A 15,944-nucleotide genomic window follows, 5' to 3' on the forward strand; every position below is an offset into this window, starting at 1 on the left:
AGCTGTAGAAGCTTTGTATTATAACCCTGTGAAAGTCCTAGCTCTCGAAGCTTTGTATTTTAACCCTGTGAAAGCCCTAGCTCTCGAAGCTTTGTATTATAACCCTGTGAAAGATCTTGCTCTCGAAGCTTTGTATTATAACCCTGTGAAAGCCCTAGCTCTTGAAGCTTTGTATTATAACCCTGTGAAAGCCCTAGCTCTTGAAGCTTTGTATTATAACCCTGTGAAAGCCCTAGCTCTCGAAGCTTTGTATTTTAACCCTGTGAAAGCCCTTGCTCTTGGAGCTTTGTATTAAAACCCTGTGAAAGCCCTAGCTCTCGAAGCTTTGTATTTTAACCCTGTGAAATCCTAGCTCTCGAAGCTTTGTATTATTACCCTGTGAAAGCCCTAGCTCTTGAAGCTTTGTATTTTAACCCTGTGAAAGCCCTAGCTCTTGAAGCTTTGTATTATAACCCTGTGAAAGCCCTAGCTCTCGAAGCTTTGTATTATAACCCCGTGAAAGCCCTAGCTCTCGAAGATTTGTATTATAACCCTGTGAAAGTCCTAGCTCTCGAAGCTTTGTATTATAACCCTGTGAATGTCCTAGCTGTAGAAGCTTTGTATTTTAACCCTGTGAAAGCGCTAGCTCTTGAAGCTTTGTATTATAACCCTGTGAAAGCCCTAGCTCTCGAAGCTTTGTATTTTAACCCTGTGAAAGCCCTAGCTCTCGAAGCTTTGTATTATAACCCGAAAGGGTTAGTGAAAACCCTAGCTCTCGAAGCTTTGTATTTTAACCCTGTGAAAGCCCTAGCTCTTGAAGCTTTGTATTATAACCCTGTGAAAGCCCTAGCTCTCGAAGCTTTGTATTATAACCCTGTGAAAGCCCTAGCTCTCGAAGCTTTGTATTAAAACCCTGTGAAAGTCCTAGCTCTCGAAGCTTTGTATTATAACCCTGTGAAAGACCTAGCTCTCGAAGCTTTGTATTATAACCCTGTGAAAGCCCTAGCTCTCGAAGCTTTGTATTATAACCCTGTGAAAGTCCTAGCTCTCGAAGCTCTGTATTATAACCCTGTGAAAGCCCTAGCTCTCGAAGCTTTGTATTATAACCCTGTGAAAGTCCTAGCTCTCGAAGCATTGTATTATAAACCTGTGAAAGTCCTAGCTCTCGAAGCTTTGTATTATAACCCTGTGAAAGTCCTAGCTCTCGAAGCTTTGTATTATAACCCTGTGAAATCCTAGCTCTCGAAGCTTTGTATTATAACCCTGTGAAAGCCCTAGCTCTCGAAGCTTTGTATTTTGACCCTGTGAAAGCCCTAGCTCTCGAAGCTTTGTATTATAACCCCGTGAAAGCCCTAGCTCTCGAAACTTTGTACTATAACCCTGTGAAAGTCCTAGCTCTCGAAGCTTTGTATTATAACCCCGTGAAAGTCCTAGCTGTAGAAGCTTTGTATTATAACCCTGTGAAAGTCCTAGCTCTCGAAGCTTTGTATTTTAACCCTGTGAAAGCCCTAGCTCTTGAAGCTTTGTATTATAATCCTGTGAAAGCCCTAGCTCTCGAAGCTTTGTCTTATAACCCTGTGTAAGTCCTACGTCTCGAAGCTTTGTATTATAACCCTGTGAAAGCCCTAGCTCTCGAAGCTTTGTATTATAACCCTGTGAATGTCCTAGCTGTAGAAGCTTTGTATTATAGCCCTGTGAAAGTCCTAGCTGTAGAAGCTTTGTATTATAACCCTGTGAAAGTCCTAGCTGTAGAAGCTTTGTATTATAACCCTGTGAAAGTCCTAGCTCTCGAAGCTTTGTATTTTAACCCTGTGAAAGCCCTAGCTCTTGAAGCTTTGTATTATAACCCTGTGAAAGACCTTGCTCTCGAAGCTTTGTATTATAACCCTGTGAATGTTCTAGCTGTAGAAGCTTTGTATTATAACCCTGTGAAAGTCCTAGCTGTAGAAGCTTTGTATTATAACCCTGTGAAAGTCCTAGCTGTAGAAGCTTTGTATTATAACCCTGTGAAAGTCCTAGCTCTCGAAGCTTTGTATTTTAACCCTGTGAAAGCCCTAGCTCTCGAAGCTTTGTATTATAACCCTGTGAAAGCCCTTGCTCTCGAAGCTTTGTATTATAACCCTGTGAAAGCCCTAGCTCTTGAAGCTTTGTATTATAACCCTGTGAAAGCCCTAGCTCTTGAAGCTTTGTATTATAACCCTGTGAAAGCCCTAGCTCTCGAAGCTTTGTATTTTAACCCTGTGAAAGCCCTTGCTCTTGAAGCTTTGTATTAAAACCCTGTGAAAGCCCTAGCTCTCGAAGCTTTGTATTTTAACCCTGTGAAATCCTAGCTCTCGAAGCTTTGTATTATTACCCTGTGAAAGCCCTAGCTCTTGAAGCTTTGTATTTTAACCCTGTGAAAGCCCTAGCTCTTGAAGCTTTGTATTATAACCCTGTGAAAGCCCTAGCTCTCGAAGCTTTGTATTATAACCCCGTGAAAGCCCTAGCTCTCGAAGATTTGTATTATAACCCTGTGAAAGTCCTAGCTCTCGAAGCTTTGTATTATAACCCTGTGAATGTCCTAGCTGTAGAAGCTTTGTATTTTAACCCTGTGAAAGCGCTAGCTCTTGAAGCTTTGTATTATAACCCTGTGAAAGCCCTAGCTCTCGAAGCTTTGTATTTTAACCCTGTGAAAGCCCTAGCTCTCGAAGCTTTGTATTATAACCCGAAAGGGTTAGTGAAAGCCCTAGCTCTCGAAGCTTTGTATTTTAACCCTGTGAAAGCCCTAGCTCTTGAAGCTTTGTATTATAACCCTGTGAAAGCCCTAGCTCTCGAAGCTTTGTATTATAACCCTGTGAAAGCCCTAGCTCTCGAAGCTTTGTATTAAAACCCTGTGAAAGTCCTAGCTCTCGAAGCTTTGTATTATAACCCTGTGAAAGACCTAGCTCTCGAAGCTTTGTATTATAACCCTGTGAAAGCCCTAGCTCTCGAAGCTTTGTATTATAACCCTGTGAAAGTCCTAGCTCTCGAAGCTCTGTATTATAACCCTGTGAAAGCCCTAGCTCTCGAAGCTTTGTATTATAACCCTGTGAAAGTCCTAGCTCTCGAAGCATTGTATTATAAACCTGTGAAAGTCCTAGCTCTCGAAGCTTTGTATTATAACCCTGTGAAATCCTAGCTCTCGAAGCTTTGTATTATAACCCTGTGAAAGCCCTAGCTCTCGAAGCTTTGTATTTTGACCCTGTGAAAGCCCTAGCTCTCGAAGCTTTGTATTATAACCCCGTGAAAGCCCTAGCTCTCGAAGATTTGTATTATAACCCTGTGAAAGTCCTAGCTGTAGAAGCTTTGTATTGTAACCCTGTGAAAGCCCTAGCTCTCGAAACTTTGTACTATAACCCTGTGAAAGTCCTAGCTCTCGAAGCTTTGTATTATAACCCGAAAGGGTTAGTGAAAGTCCTAGCTCTCGAAGCTTTGTAAAGTCAGCCGTAATCAATGGTTGATGGAAATCCTAGCTCTCGAAGCTTTGTATAATAACCCGAAAGGGTTAGAGATAGTCCTAGCTCTCGAAGATTTGTATTATAACCCGAAAGGGTTAGTGATAATCCTAGCTCTCGAAGCTTTGTAAAATCAGCCGTAATCAATGGTTGATGGAAATCCTAGCTCTATAGGAGCTTTGAATGATGAAAGAGGTATCTTTGAAAGTTAAGCATAATTTAGTGGCGTAGCGTGAGGGGGTGAAAGGATGTCTATTCTACTGTTTAGTCGAAACTTGAAAGCGGTTACCTAACATTGTAATGCTGATAATATTCATCAAAGCTGCATTAAGTATGCGAGTTGAGAGAAGATTCTCGGAATTGAAATTGATCAAATGTATTAGTCTTCAATGTCCAAGTCGAGATTAACAAATCTCCTTATCTTGACAATCGAACAATAGGTATAAATAAACTTTTGTCACCATACTAAAGACTTTGCTTTGGAAAAAACACGCAAAATGAAAGTTTTTTTTAATGAAATACGTTTTATTTTAATCCTTTAGAAAACAGTGAAACATTATCATAGCTTTTAGGCCAGGACAGATAGGCCAAAAAAGGGCTTGACCTAGAACATTTGAACATAAAGATGAAAATTGGTACATGGATTGTTTTTGACCCCACAAAAAATATACTAAACGTCCCCTGCTGTAGAACGCGAGCTTTCGCCGCCATCTTGGAAAATGGCCGCCGGGAATGGCAGCATCAATGTATTCTACATTCTTCTTCAAAAATTATGAAAATTGGTACGCATTATGAATGGAACCATATGAACTTCATGGCAAAATTTTACAGCTCTGTGTTCAATAGTTTGGTCGCCATATTGGACAATGGCCGCCGTGAATGCTAGGTACAGTATATTTCACCATGTTGTTGGAAAATTATGAAAATTGAGAGGTATTATAATCAGAGCTGTGTGAACCTCATAGTAAAATATTGAATCCATTAGTCGGTTAGTTTGGCCGCCATGTTGGAAAATGGCCGCCATCAATGCCATTTAGTTACAGTATATGGTTCAAAAATTATGAAAATTGGTAATAAGTATGTAGAAGACCGTCTAAACATCATACTTGAATATTGAAGACGTGTTACTGATAGTTTGGGCGCCATATTCGAAAATGACTGTTTGAAATGCCAAATATATAACCGATATATTAATTTTTTTCAATATTTTTTTATTGAGTAGATGATTTTCATGAACGTATTAAATGTCATAAAATTAACTATCTTCGAGTCTAAATTATTGACCCATCTTCAAAAATGGTCGCTGAAATATTACTATCTAAAATCTGAAAAAAAGGAATACCATATTACTCGGATTTTGGTTAGGAAAAACCATTTTATATGGGGTGTAAACATTCTAGTGTCGTTAAGGATTAGATTTACGACACATTTTTAACATTTCGTTCATTTTCTCTCTTCATCCTGAAGATTTTTTTATTACGGCTAATACCTTGCCAATGACCACACATGGCCCAGCAAGCTAATCCAGATCGTCTACATTCACAGTTCTTTATAGAACATGTTCTGCAGACTGCAGGTACAAATAATGAGTGTTATAAGTTCATCTGATGCCGAAAGGAGAATGGTGTGAATGGGTCTTCGACTTTCGCGATCGCGAACCAATCCCCACTGTTCAGGAATAAATCGTTTCCCAGCTATTGTTGGACTTGAAGATACGCTCGGAAAAAATGCAGTTTTGCGGCGTCTGTTGTTGGATGAAACTTAGCGAGATCAAATGAGGACTTGACAGTATGTGTGGCAAGGGTTCCATTATACGTCTAATATCTACAGAGTTGAAGCTTGGACGTGTCAATTATCACCCTAAGAAAAGCGAAAAGAAATCTCTCTTCGGCAGCAATGGCTTCCTTAGATGCAATATGGTAATTAAAAAAGCCCAACAAATTTGTAAAATGTTGATTATCTGTCATTACTTTAAACCACGCCTTATCATAACCAAACCCAGTTACAGCACGTAAATGAAAGAAGTGTTCTTTTAACCTTTTTAACTCAAAGGATTTGTCGTGGCGGAGGGGGCCTGAGTTCGGTGTGACGGTTCGGGAGTTCCTTGGGTTCGCCCTTGGTTCAGACCGTTCCTTATCCCAATCCGTGAAGGTTTTGCCCGGCCGCTTCGCCCACGACCAGGTGTTGTCTTGGCTCGCCCCCGCTATTGGCAACCCTCTAGGGGTCGCGCATGCACTATTTGTTTGGGCCGTATGGCACTGTTGTGCTTGGAGAGAACTCCCCCGTCTCCTCGAGTCTTCTGCTGCCTTAATCCTTCCCTGTCACCGACCACCTTATGACTGGGCTCGACGTTGACGGTGTCCAGCTTCTGTCACCTGCTCAAGTGGCGTTTGTCGGGCCCACTGGCCGATCCCGTGTGCCATGACGGCGGTTTCGCGGGTTCAATTTGGAATATGATGGGGAGGGGCGCTGATAAGGCCCCCAGCTAAGTGTAGCGCCTAATAAAGAGTTCTGATATGCAATTATTATGAAAAATCTTCAGGATGACGATGAATATGAATGAAATGTTAGAGATTTGTCTAAAATCTAATCTTAAACAACACTAGAATATATAAACCCTATATTAAAGAATATTCTCTAATCAACATGTTGAGAATAACTTTTTTCAATAACTTTTCTTTCTTTCAGAATTTAGGGCAATAATTTTCGTGTGGTCATTTTTAAAGATGGCTTCGATAATTTCAACTTCGAGATATCTATTTTTTGTTGTTTATTACGTTAATAAAAATCATCTATTCAAAATAGGAATTTCAAAAAGATTTACATATTTGAAATATTTTTAGCATTTCCAGAAGTCATTTTCCATGATGGCGCCCAAACTAACAGTAGCACGTCTTCAATATTCAAGTATGATGTTTAAACGGTCTTCATCATAATTATTAAAAATTTTTATAATTTTTGAACCATATACAGTATCTAAATGACATTGATGGCGGCCATTTTCCAACATGGCGGCCAAACTATCTGACAAATGGCTTCAATATTTTAGTATGAGGTTCACACAGGTCTCATTATAATACCTATCAATTTTCATAATTTTCCAACAACATGGTGAAATATACTGTACCTAGCATTCACGGCGGGCATTTTCCAATATGGCGACCAAACTATTGAACACAGAGCTGTAAAATTTTTCCATAATTTTCATGTGGGTCCAATCATTATGTGTACCAATTTTCATAATTTTTGAAGAAGAACGTGGAATACATTGTAGCTGTAATTCCCGGCGGCCATTTTCCAAGATGGCGGTGAAAGCTCGCGCTCTACAGCAGGGGACTTTTAGTATATTTTTTGTTGGGTCAAAAAAAACACATGTACCAATTTTCATCTTTATGTTCAAATGTTCTAGGTCAAACCCTAAAAGTCCTGGGCTATTTATTACAAAACTTAATAAGCATAATTGCGAAAAAATGGAGGGCGGAAAGTCCATGGTTGGCCTCGGGTGGGATAAGCTCACGCTACGCCACTGCTATAGTAAGGGTTGCTCAAATTTAGTAGAAGTGCTAGCTGTAGAAGCTTTGCATAGTAACTTGGAAGGGTAAGTGATAGTCCTAGCTCTCGAAGCTTTGTATTATAACCCGAAAGGGTCAGTGATAGTCCTAGCTCTCGGAGCTTTGTAAAATCAGCCGTAATCGATGGTTGATGGATATCCTAGCTCTAGGAGCTTTGTAAAATGAACTTATAACCCAGATGGGTTAGAAGCTTTACCTTTTTAAGTTGTTGAAAACCCTAGCTGTAGAAGCTTTGTATTATAACCCTAAAGGGTTGGTGAAAGTCCTAGCTCTCGGAGCTTTGTATGATCAGCCGTAATTAATGGTTGGTGGAAATTCTAGCTCTAGGAGCTTTGTAAAATGAACTCACCCGAAAGGGTTGCTTGAACTGGAAACTTATCACCCGAAAGGGTCGTTCTAATTAGAAACCTATTGCCCGAAAGGGTCGCTCAATTTAGAAACTTATTGCCCGAAAGGGTCGTTCAAATTAGAAACTTATTACCCGAAAAGGTCGTTCAAATTGGAAACCTATTGCACGAAATGGTCGTTCAAATTGGAAACCTATTGCCCGAAAAGGTCGCTCAAATTGGAAACCTACTGCCCAAATTGGTCGTTCAAATTGGAAACCTACTGCCCGAAATGGTCGTTCAAATTGGAAACCTACTGCCCGAAATGGTCGTTCAAATTGGAAACCTACTGCCCGAAATGGTCGTTCAAATTGGAAACCTATTGCCCGAAAGGGTCGCTCAAATTGGAAACCTACTGCCCGAAATGGTCGTTCAAATTGGAAACCTACTGCCCGAAATGGTCGTTCAAATTGGAAACCTACTGCCCGAAATGGTCGTTCAAATTGGAAACCTACTGCTCAAACTGGTCGTTCAAATAGGAAACCTACTGCCCGAAATGGTCGTTCAAATTGGAAACCTACTGCCGGAAATGGTCGCTCAAATTGGAAACTGTGGAAGTGGTATCTGTGATATCTAGATATGAAGGGTTGCTGAAACTGGTATGTTCAGTTGGTAGAGTTACTATTTCTCATCAGATATGATTGGTAAGTTAAATAAAATCACTTTTGATAATAAATAGAGGAGGTAGCCTATCGTTAAATATAAAAAAAAATCACTTCTGTGTTACGTATAGTGAACAAGTTTATTTACATGAAGATGCGTTTGTACAAAGCGCAATACCAGTCGTATCCATATTAGTTATTACTAATGTTTATATAAAAACAGGTGAATAAAGTTAAGTTCACAATTTAACAAGAAGTGTTTTTATCTTTAACATTATCACCTTTGATGGGGTTTAAAACGTTTTTTTTTACCATCGTAGAAAAAGGACGCTAACCATTATTGTATTGTGTGGTTGCAATCAAGAGTACAACGGGAATTGCAACGCATGCAACAGTTAGGCATCATGGTGCCCGTCACGGAGCTCACCGATTGGGTCCACCCAACGGAAGTAGTGGAAAAAGCAAAAGGGAGGTCACACACGAAACCCTACTATCCAATGCCTACCGCTCAACAAATCTACGCTGATCTACACCGTCCTGGACGCGCAAAGTGCGTTCTGGCACATAGAGCTGGATGAACCAAGCTCTTAATTGTGTACATTCGCAACACCTTACGGACGATACAGATTCCTCCGGCTACCTTATGGTCTCTCCTCAGCGTCAGAATTATTTTCAGCAACTAGCGGTAGACAAGATAGAATACTAGGGCAACATCCTGTCCTCCAAAGGCCTCGAAATTTCACCAACAAAAGTTCAAGCGATTCAATGAATACCGTCCCCAACAGACAAAAAATCACTACAAAGATTCCTTGGCATGGTGAAGTATTTGGTAAAATTCCCGCCCCAACACTTAACAATTACAGCTCCACTACGCGAGCTCCAGAAGAAAGAGGTGTCATTCATGTGGGACGCAAAGAGGAAAGCTGTCTTCCTAAAACCTAAACGTCTCATCTCCTCGTCCTCAATACTGGCCTATTACAATTCGCAAGCCACCAGGACAATATCAGTAGAAAGCAGCCTAATAGGCGTCGGTGCAGTACTACTACAAAATGGTAAACCTGTTGAGTATGCTTCAACCTCTTTCACCCGCACTCAACTAAACTACGCGCCAATAGAACGTGAACTTCTAGGCATGGTCTATGCGTGCGAAAGATTCCACTATTATGTCATTGGCGTCCCCTTTATCGTACAGGCCGATCATAAACCTTTAATTGTTTAACACTCTCACCACGCATCCAGCGCTTAGTTCTTCGCCTTCTCAGATACCAAATAATGATAGTCTACATACCTTGCACTCATTTACAAGTGGCCGTCACGTTGTTACGTGCTCCTCAATCCACGACAGAAATTGACTCATCCTACTTAGAAACCGATGAGCCGGGAGTGTGGCTCTGTTGCAAGGAAAGCAAATTCAATTCAACAACGCTAACGCATCTGAGCCACCTGCACAAACGATACTGTTCTTTATAAAAGGATAGCGATCTGCATGCGAAAAATTTCACAGCGAGTTAAAGCCGTTCTGGGCGATAAAAGAAGAACTTCATGCATCAGAAGGCCTAATTTACCGAGGGGATGCGCTTTACGTTTCGAAGTGCTCCGCCGTGATGTAATGACCCAAATTCACTCGGTTCATCAAGGAATAACCGCGTGCCTATCTAAAGCCAAGCTGTATCTCTACTGGTCACAAATGAAAAGAGGCATCACAAAGTATGTCCAGAACTGTACAACTTGCCGAAAAAAGGGTCCGTTCCAACACGCTATGCGCTTACGCCTCACGATGTACCTCAGCTACCCTCGCACAATGTTGGTGCGGATCTCTTCCACATCAATAATACAAATCTTATCATTCTTGTTGACTATTACTCCAAATGCGTAGAAGGTGAAGAGTTACGAAGCACTAATGATAAAGCGATAATAAAGTTCCTAAATCCACAATTCTGTCGATATGGTGCTCCGCAGAAATTGGTGTCTGATAATGGTCCTCCCTTTAACTCGAGCTTTTTCAAGGGTTTACTCCAACAATGGGCAGTAGAACACGTATCCAGCGCATATCATTCTTAAAAAGCAACGGTATGACAGAACGAACCATTCAAACAATAAAAAACCTGGCAATCAAAGCGCAACAGGAAGTTCGTGACCTACAGTATGTTCTTATGGAATATCGTTCGACGCCCATTGGAAAGCTACCGTCACCCAGCGAAATGTTAAAAGGACGCCGTACCAGAACACCGTTAACTATAAACAAATCAAACACTTCGAACGCACTTCTCAACTTGTCATATTCGCAAACCTTACTGGATTAAAAAACCCAATTATTAAACGTCAAAATCACGCGCACCGCACAATACCTGAAACCCTAATGGCCGGGAGACCAGCATATTACCATGTCGGATCACGGTAATGGAAACCTGCAGAAGTACTACACGGAACCAAATAGCCCTTGTCGTCTATCCTGAAGATAAATGACGGAAAATGATGGCGGAGAACTCGCTACCAAATACGTCCGACACACATACACAGTACAGTACCTCAAAGCGACTACGCTGAACCCAACACGGCGCAAGAAGTACAACAGGTAGAGGGCAATTGTGTTAAGCATTTGCGGCAAACTATAACCAATCTACCCGATCCTGCGGCCAATACTTACCGAACCACTTCAAGAGTCAGACTATGAAGATTACCACCACCCATACAAAAACAAACTTCAATTTCAACAACTCAAATTAATTCACTGACCTCGGCAACGCAGAACACATCTCCAACACCACGACCCTTGCAAAATCAAACTTCAGTCTTAACAACTCAAACTCATTCACCGATTTCAGCAACACAGATCCGATCTCCTACTATACTTCAAACGTCAAAACCAGACCAATAGCAAATAGTGGTATTAATTACACCGCGTAAACTCGAACCGCCACGTACAACATCAATATCAAACATTAGGACTTTAAGTCCTTCTGGCACGACGACTGCTCAGACGCTGAACGACGACTGCTCAGACGCTGAACGAGGACTTCTCAGACGCTGGACAAAACCAGAACAGCGCTACTCGAATTTCTCCGGGAAGTTCCCCATTTCCCAAGACAATTTCTGTCTCCGCCATACCCAGCACACGAGCACCACTTACACATTTACAGCAAGTACACAACAACCAAGGTCAACCCGAACAAGAACTAATATTTTCAATCCAAAACGTTTTCGTAATACTTAAATTTTTTAAGAATGAAAGATGTTATATACTCCTGTTATATACTTTCGTAATACACTTGATATATACTCTTGCTATATACTCTTAATAACATTATCATATATTGTTGGTCTCACCACTAGTATACCCTGATCTATTCCACTAGTGCGCGTCACCTATAGCGAATAACGAGGATTCCTCATAAAGGAGCTAGCTACTTTGTAGTCAGTTTACATTGGACACTTGATGAGCACAATCAATAAATATTTTATTATAATTAATTCTGTCGACTTACTAAACATAAGTGGGTTTTCCCAGAACCTTGTTTTAGACGTACGAGTGGTTTTTTTGGTTCGAATTAGCCATTAGTATTTTTGCATAAATTGGTAGTAATGAAAATTAGAGATACGTTTAGGACATATCATGTTGTTTTAATTAGGGAGACCAGAGATTAAAAAAAGATTTATGATTTGAAATTGAACTTTAAAATTACCGAGATAAACGCTAAGGTAAAAGAAACCCCTTCAGTTCTATAACCTTGAAAAACTGATAAAAAAAGTTCAGTTTTTCCTTAAAAAGGAAACAAGATCTTCTCGTTAAGGTATGTTCTAATGGAAATCGTGTCTTACAGATTTTATTCTGAATTAAACGTTATATAAGGCAAAGCTAGTGGCAAGCATCAGAGAATAAAATTTAACATAGAACTTATATATTCTTTGTAAGTAATGATTTGAAACCTAGGATTAGCGATTAGGATTTCTATATTGAGTCGTATACTAGTCTTTTCCCCGACTCGGAGAGGTAATATTTTGGTTTTCCCAACTTGTTACTACACTAGTATTTTCTATGATTATTGTAAAAACTTATTTTAGACAAGTTCGTTTTTTATAAATACTATAAAAGGGGATTATTTTGTTATTTTTGTTCATTTACGGTGCAAACATGGAACGTTTTAGGTAGTAGCATAAGTCAAGGCCGACTAATATGTCGCCCTCAATCCAAAATCCTAATGTTCAACTCTATGAAGCTTAACATTATGAGGTGGAAAAATTTTCGCGACCAAGGGGGTGCACTTTTTTCACAGCCTAACTTTACAGCACTAGCAAAGTCTAAAAGGTATAGTATCTCATTTCTCGTAGAGTAAGGTTAACTAGGCGTTTTTGTATAGGTTTCAAAGAAAATATTTAAACCACGATGCATTTCAATAAAAGTTTCAATTCAAATCTCGCGCTTAATTTCACCATTCTAATTAAGTTCACTAGATTTTTTTATTTAACTTTTTGGGCCTATTTTTTGTCTTTCTAAGCCTAAGGTTAAATGATCACAAAGAAATAGTAGGAGAATTTTTATAATTTTCACATGGTTTCAACGAATATTTAGCATAGTGTGTTTTTATGCGGTGCATTGTATTATCCGACCATTCTAATTTCCAAATGTAAGTTACGATTTAGTGAAATACTATATAATTAGTCTTAAAAAATTGGACGATTGAGTTTGACTATTCCAGAACTAATTTATTCCCAAATAACGTTTCTCCCCAAGAAGGGACAGATATTATGCAAAAACGAGTTTTGCTTCGCAGTCCTTAAAAAACTGCATTTATACACAATCCGCCACACTTTTCAAACCCACAAAGGGCCAGAAACTAGAAATTATTATATGTATTGCAATTTGAAATGGAGTTTAATCGATATGACAAATTTGCTTTCAATTGCGTAGTTCAAACATTTGTTATGATTTGAAATTTTACAACAAACACGGGTATAAATGCCGCGTTTCGGAACCATGAGAGAGCTTAATCAAGGACGATTATGACTCGAGTTCGAACTGAAGTTTAAAACTTATACAAGATGTAACAACACACATATGAACACCTTTTCTGAATGTATGATAAATGTCAGAAATACGACACTGCTTTTAAAGCCACAAATCAGAATGAGGGACCTCATTTTAGAAGTAGTAAAGCGACATTTTACTCGAAATAAATGTTCTTCTTATCTCTTCCACCCTGAAAAATTAAAATGCTAAAAGCTCATTTTGTATTTTTTCGCCTTAATTATTTGACATGGATAAGTTTTTATGGGAACAGATTCTAAATAATTTCGTACGTGAAAATGTAAGTTCCCTGTATCTCGAAACGCGACATTTATACCCGTTTGCAATACATATAATCATAAGTTTATAAGATATGTTCCATAAGTATGACACTTCCTATACTTCGTAATGCTAGAGACTTACTGAGAGCTAGTTCGAAAACGACGCGAGAATTGACAACACTCGGTTTTGCAGTCCATCTTCCTAATTAGTCTGTCCTTAGCCTTTGACAGCGCCTCACTAGGCGTCGCTTTACGAGAATCTATGACGTTTCGGCTACGTCACTTCGTGACAAGCTCTCATTAACCAAAGACACACTTATGGAACATATCTTGTAAACTTATGATATAATAATTTCTATTTTCTGGCCCTTTGTGGGTTTGAAAAAGTGTGGCGGATTGTGTATAAATGCAGTTTTTTAAGGACTACGAAGCAAAACTCGTTTTTGTATAATTGCATTAATATTTATAAGTCAGCCTGATCAATTTATTTTTACTTGTAAGCTTACTAATTATAGTTAGTGGCTAAGGTATATAAACTTGATTCATACCCTCTGATTTAGAGTATGATTAAAGTGCTTGCTCAACATAGTAGAGCGGTGAGTCAAGTATGTTGACGAGAGACATCTGACACACTCTTATTAAACAGAATAAATGACTTTATTCATTGGAAACTTAATGTTATAATGAATGGTTTTATTCGAAGTACATTGGGCTGAAGCATGACGTAGCAGTCACGCAAAACGGCACAAACTAATGCTTAAAGTATTTATCTTAGGGCTTTGTGTGTTCGTTTATATGTGGTAGTGAACGGATTAATCATACCCGGTCACGTGACATGACGTCATATCCGGTGACGTGTCATGACGTCATATCCGGTGACGTGTCATGACGTCATATACGGTGACGTATCATGACGTCATATCCGGTGACGTGCCATGACGTCATATCCGGTGACGTGCCATGACGTCATATCCGCTGACGTATCATGACGTCATAACCGGTGACGTCAACGAGGTAATTGACTTGTGACGTCACGACAGATGTTAATGGTAATAGGTAATGACTATCCATTCAGTTGGGCCTAGCGTTCATTCATTTAGGCCTAGCGGTGTTCAGCTATTTGAACTTCGTGCCTGGGGTATGGCGCACCCGAATCCGGGCATAGGAGCTTTTAGCGCCCACCTAGCGTTGGAAATTTACTTAGTTACGGGTCAACCGGCTCTGATCGTTGCTATTGCTTGGAAGCCGTCGGCCCGTCGAGGGAAGTCGCTTGGAAAAAATCTCTCCCGCTCAGCTGATCGTTACGCGCCAGCCGGCTCATTCGTTGCTTGGAAAGCGGTCGAGGACTCGATCACTCAGGGAAGTAGTCGCTTGGAAAAACCTCTCCCGCTCAGCTTGTTCATTCATTCGTTGCCTGGAAGCAGTCGAGGTCGCTTGGAAAAACCTTTCCAGCTCAGCTGATCATGATCCCGGGTTTTGAAGTTGATTCTTGATCGTTTCGCCATTTCGCTGATCGTTTTTGCCATAGACGCAAGCTGAATTAGAAGCAGTTCAACTTACTTGGCAGCCATTGCTTGGCCTCGTGGTGCTTCAACAGTCGGTAAGCCTAACTTTACAATAATCCAAACTCATCTAGCCCCCCTTAAATTATTTATTAATTAGTATTAAGTATTTAAATTAATTAGACTGTGTTAAATGTTAGTAAATTTTATTTATTTATTGAAAATCAAGTACCACAAATAAAATTTTACAACGAGATGCTGTACAAGAGAGAATCCCTTAATAATTAGTTTAGGGCCTATTATTATTAGCTATTAAGCGGGGTACGTAATTAATTTAGATATAAATCGAGTGAATTTTAGAACACGAGGCCAGTTGCCCTAAGCCTTGTCCCATTTCTTTATTAAACCATAGCCCACTTGATAACAGTTATTTACGGGGTCTGTCTGTGCAGCCAGCGTGCGTGATCAAGTGGGCTATGGTTTAATAAAGAAAGGTCTTCGCAAATTTTTTAAAACGTTTTCTTACTATCCGCGACGGTCGTGGTCGTATTTCAGAAAGTTTAAATTTTTTGGCAAGTCTCTCTCAATTTTCTCAATGAAAATGTTTGTTTTTAAATTTGAAGATTTCATCGCGAATTAAATATCTTTATACATTTAAGTAAGTGTAGGGATGGTACTGGTAATTGTGAACACTTTTTACAAATCTTTGAATAACTTCCGTGGCGCTAACGTTAGACACCTGAAACTTTCAGGACATGAAATATGATTCTTTATACACAATTCGCTATGTTTTCAGCTTTTTAACTCTCTTAAATTTTTCACAATATCCTATTTCCAAAACCCCTTAGAGGACCCCAAATGTGAACAATCGCTGGTAAGTGTAAACACCCTGACCCTAAATAGTGAACGCGGGACCCAAATGTGAACACCAATGCTAATCAAATGGGAGGTATAAAAAGGCCATTGGAAAAAAAGCTACCAATACGTAGGGCCTAAATTCATGCAACTGGATTAAAGTTTACGCATATTTCATAAGTGATAATAGGATAATATAATTAAAAACATTACCTGAGTCAAAATGGTCAATAATTTGTTGAGAAGTCACATTTTATTCAGTCCCTAGCATAATAGCTGACTCGCGAAT

At 39.6% G+C, this 15,944-nt stretch overlaps 1 protein-coding gene across 1 annotated transcript; it reads left to right on the forward strand.

Moving 5' to 3' along the window:
• Positions 1–6,922: 6,922 nt before the first annotated feature.
• Positions 6,923–10,073, forward strand: LOC149649016 (uncharacterized). Its single transcript, XM_089849371.1, has 7 exons — positions 6,923–7,050; positions 8,377–8,562; positions 8,639–8,829; positions 8,876–9,198; positions 9,252–9,442; positions 9,517–9,618; positions 9,674–10,073. Exons 1-7 carry the CDS (start codon positions 6,923–6,925, stop codon positions 10,071–10,073), a joined length of 1,521 nt encoding a protein of 506 aa, XP_089705497.1.
• The last annotated feature ends 5,871 nt before the right edge of the window (positions 10,074–15,944 follow it).

This window comes from Phalangium opilio, unplaced genomic scaffold (assembly GCF_054372755.1).
Source record: "Phalangium opilio isolate 3A_F unplaced genomic scaffold, DU_Popi_V2 ptg000088l_1, whole genome shotgun sequence".
NCBI classification, from domain to species: Eukaryota; Metazoa; Arthropoda; class Arachnida; order Opiliones; family Phalangiidae; genus Phalangium; species Phalangium opilio.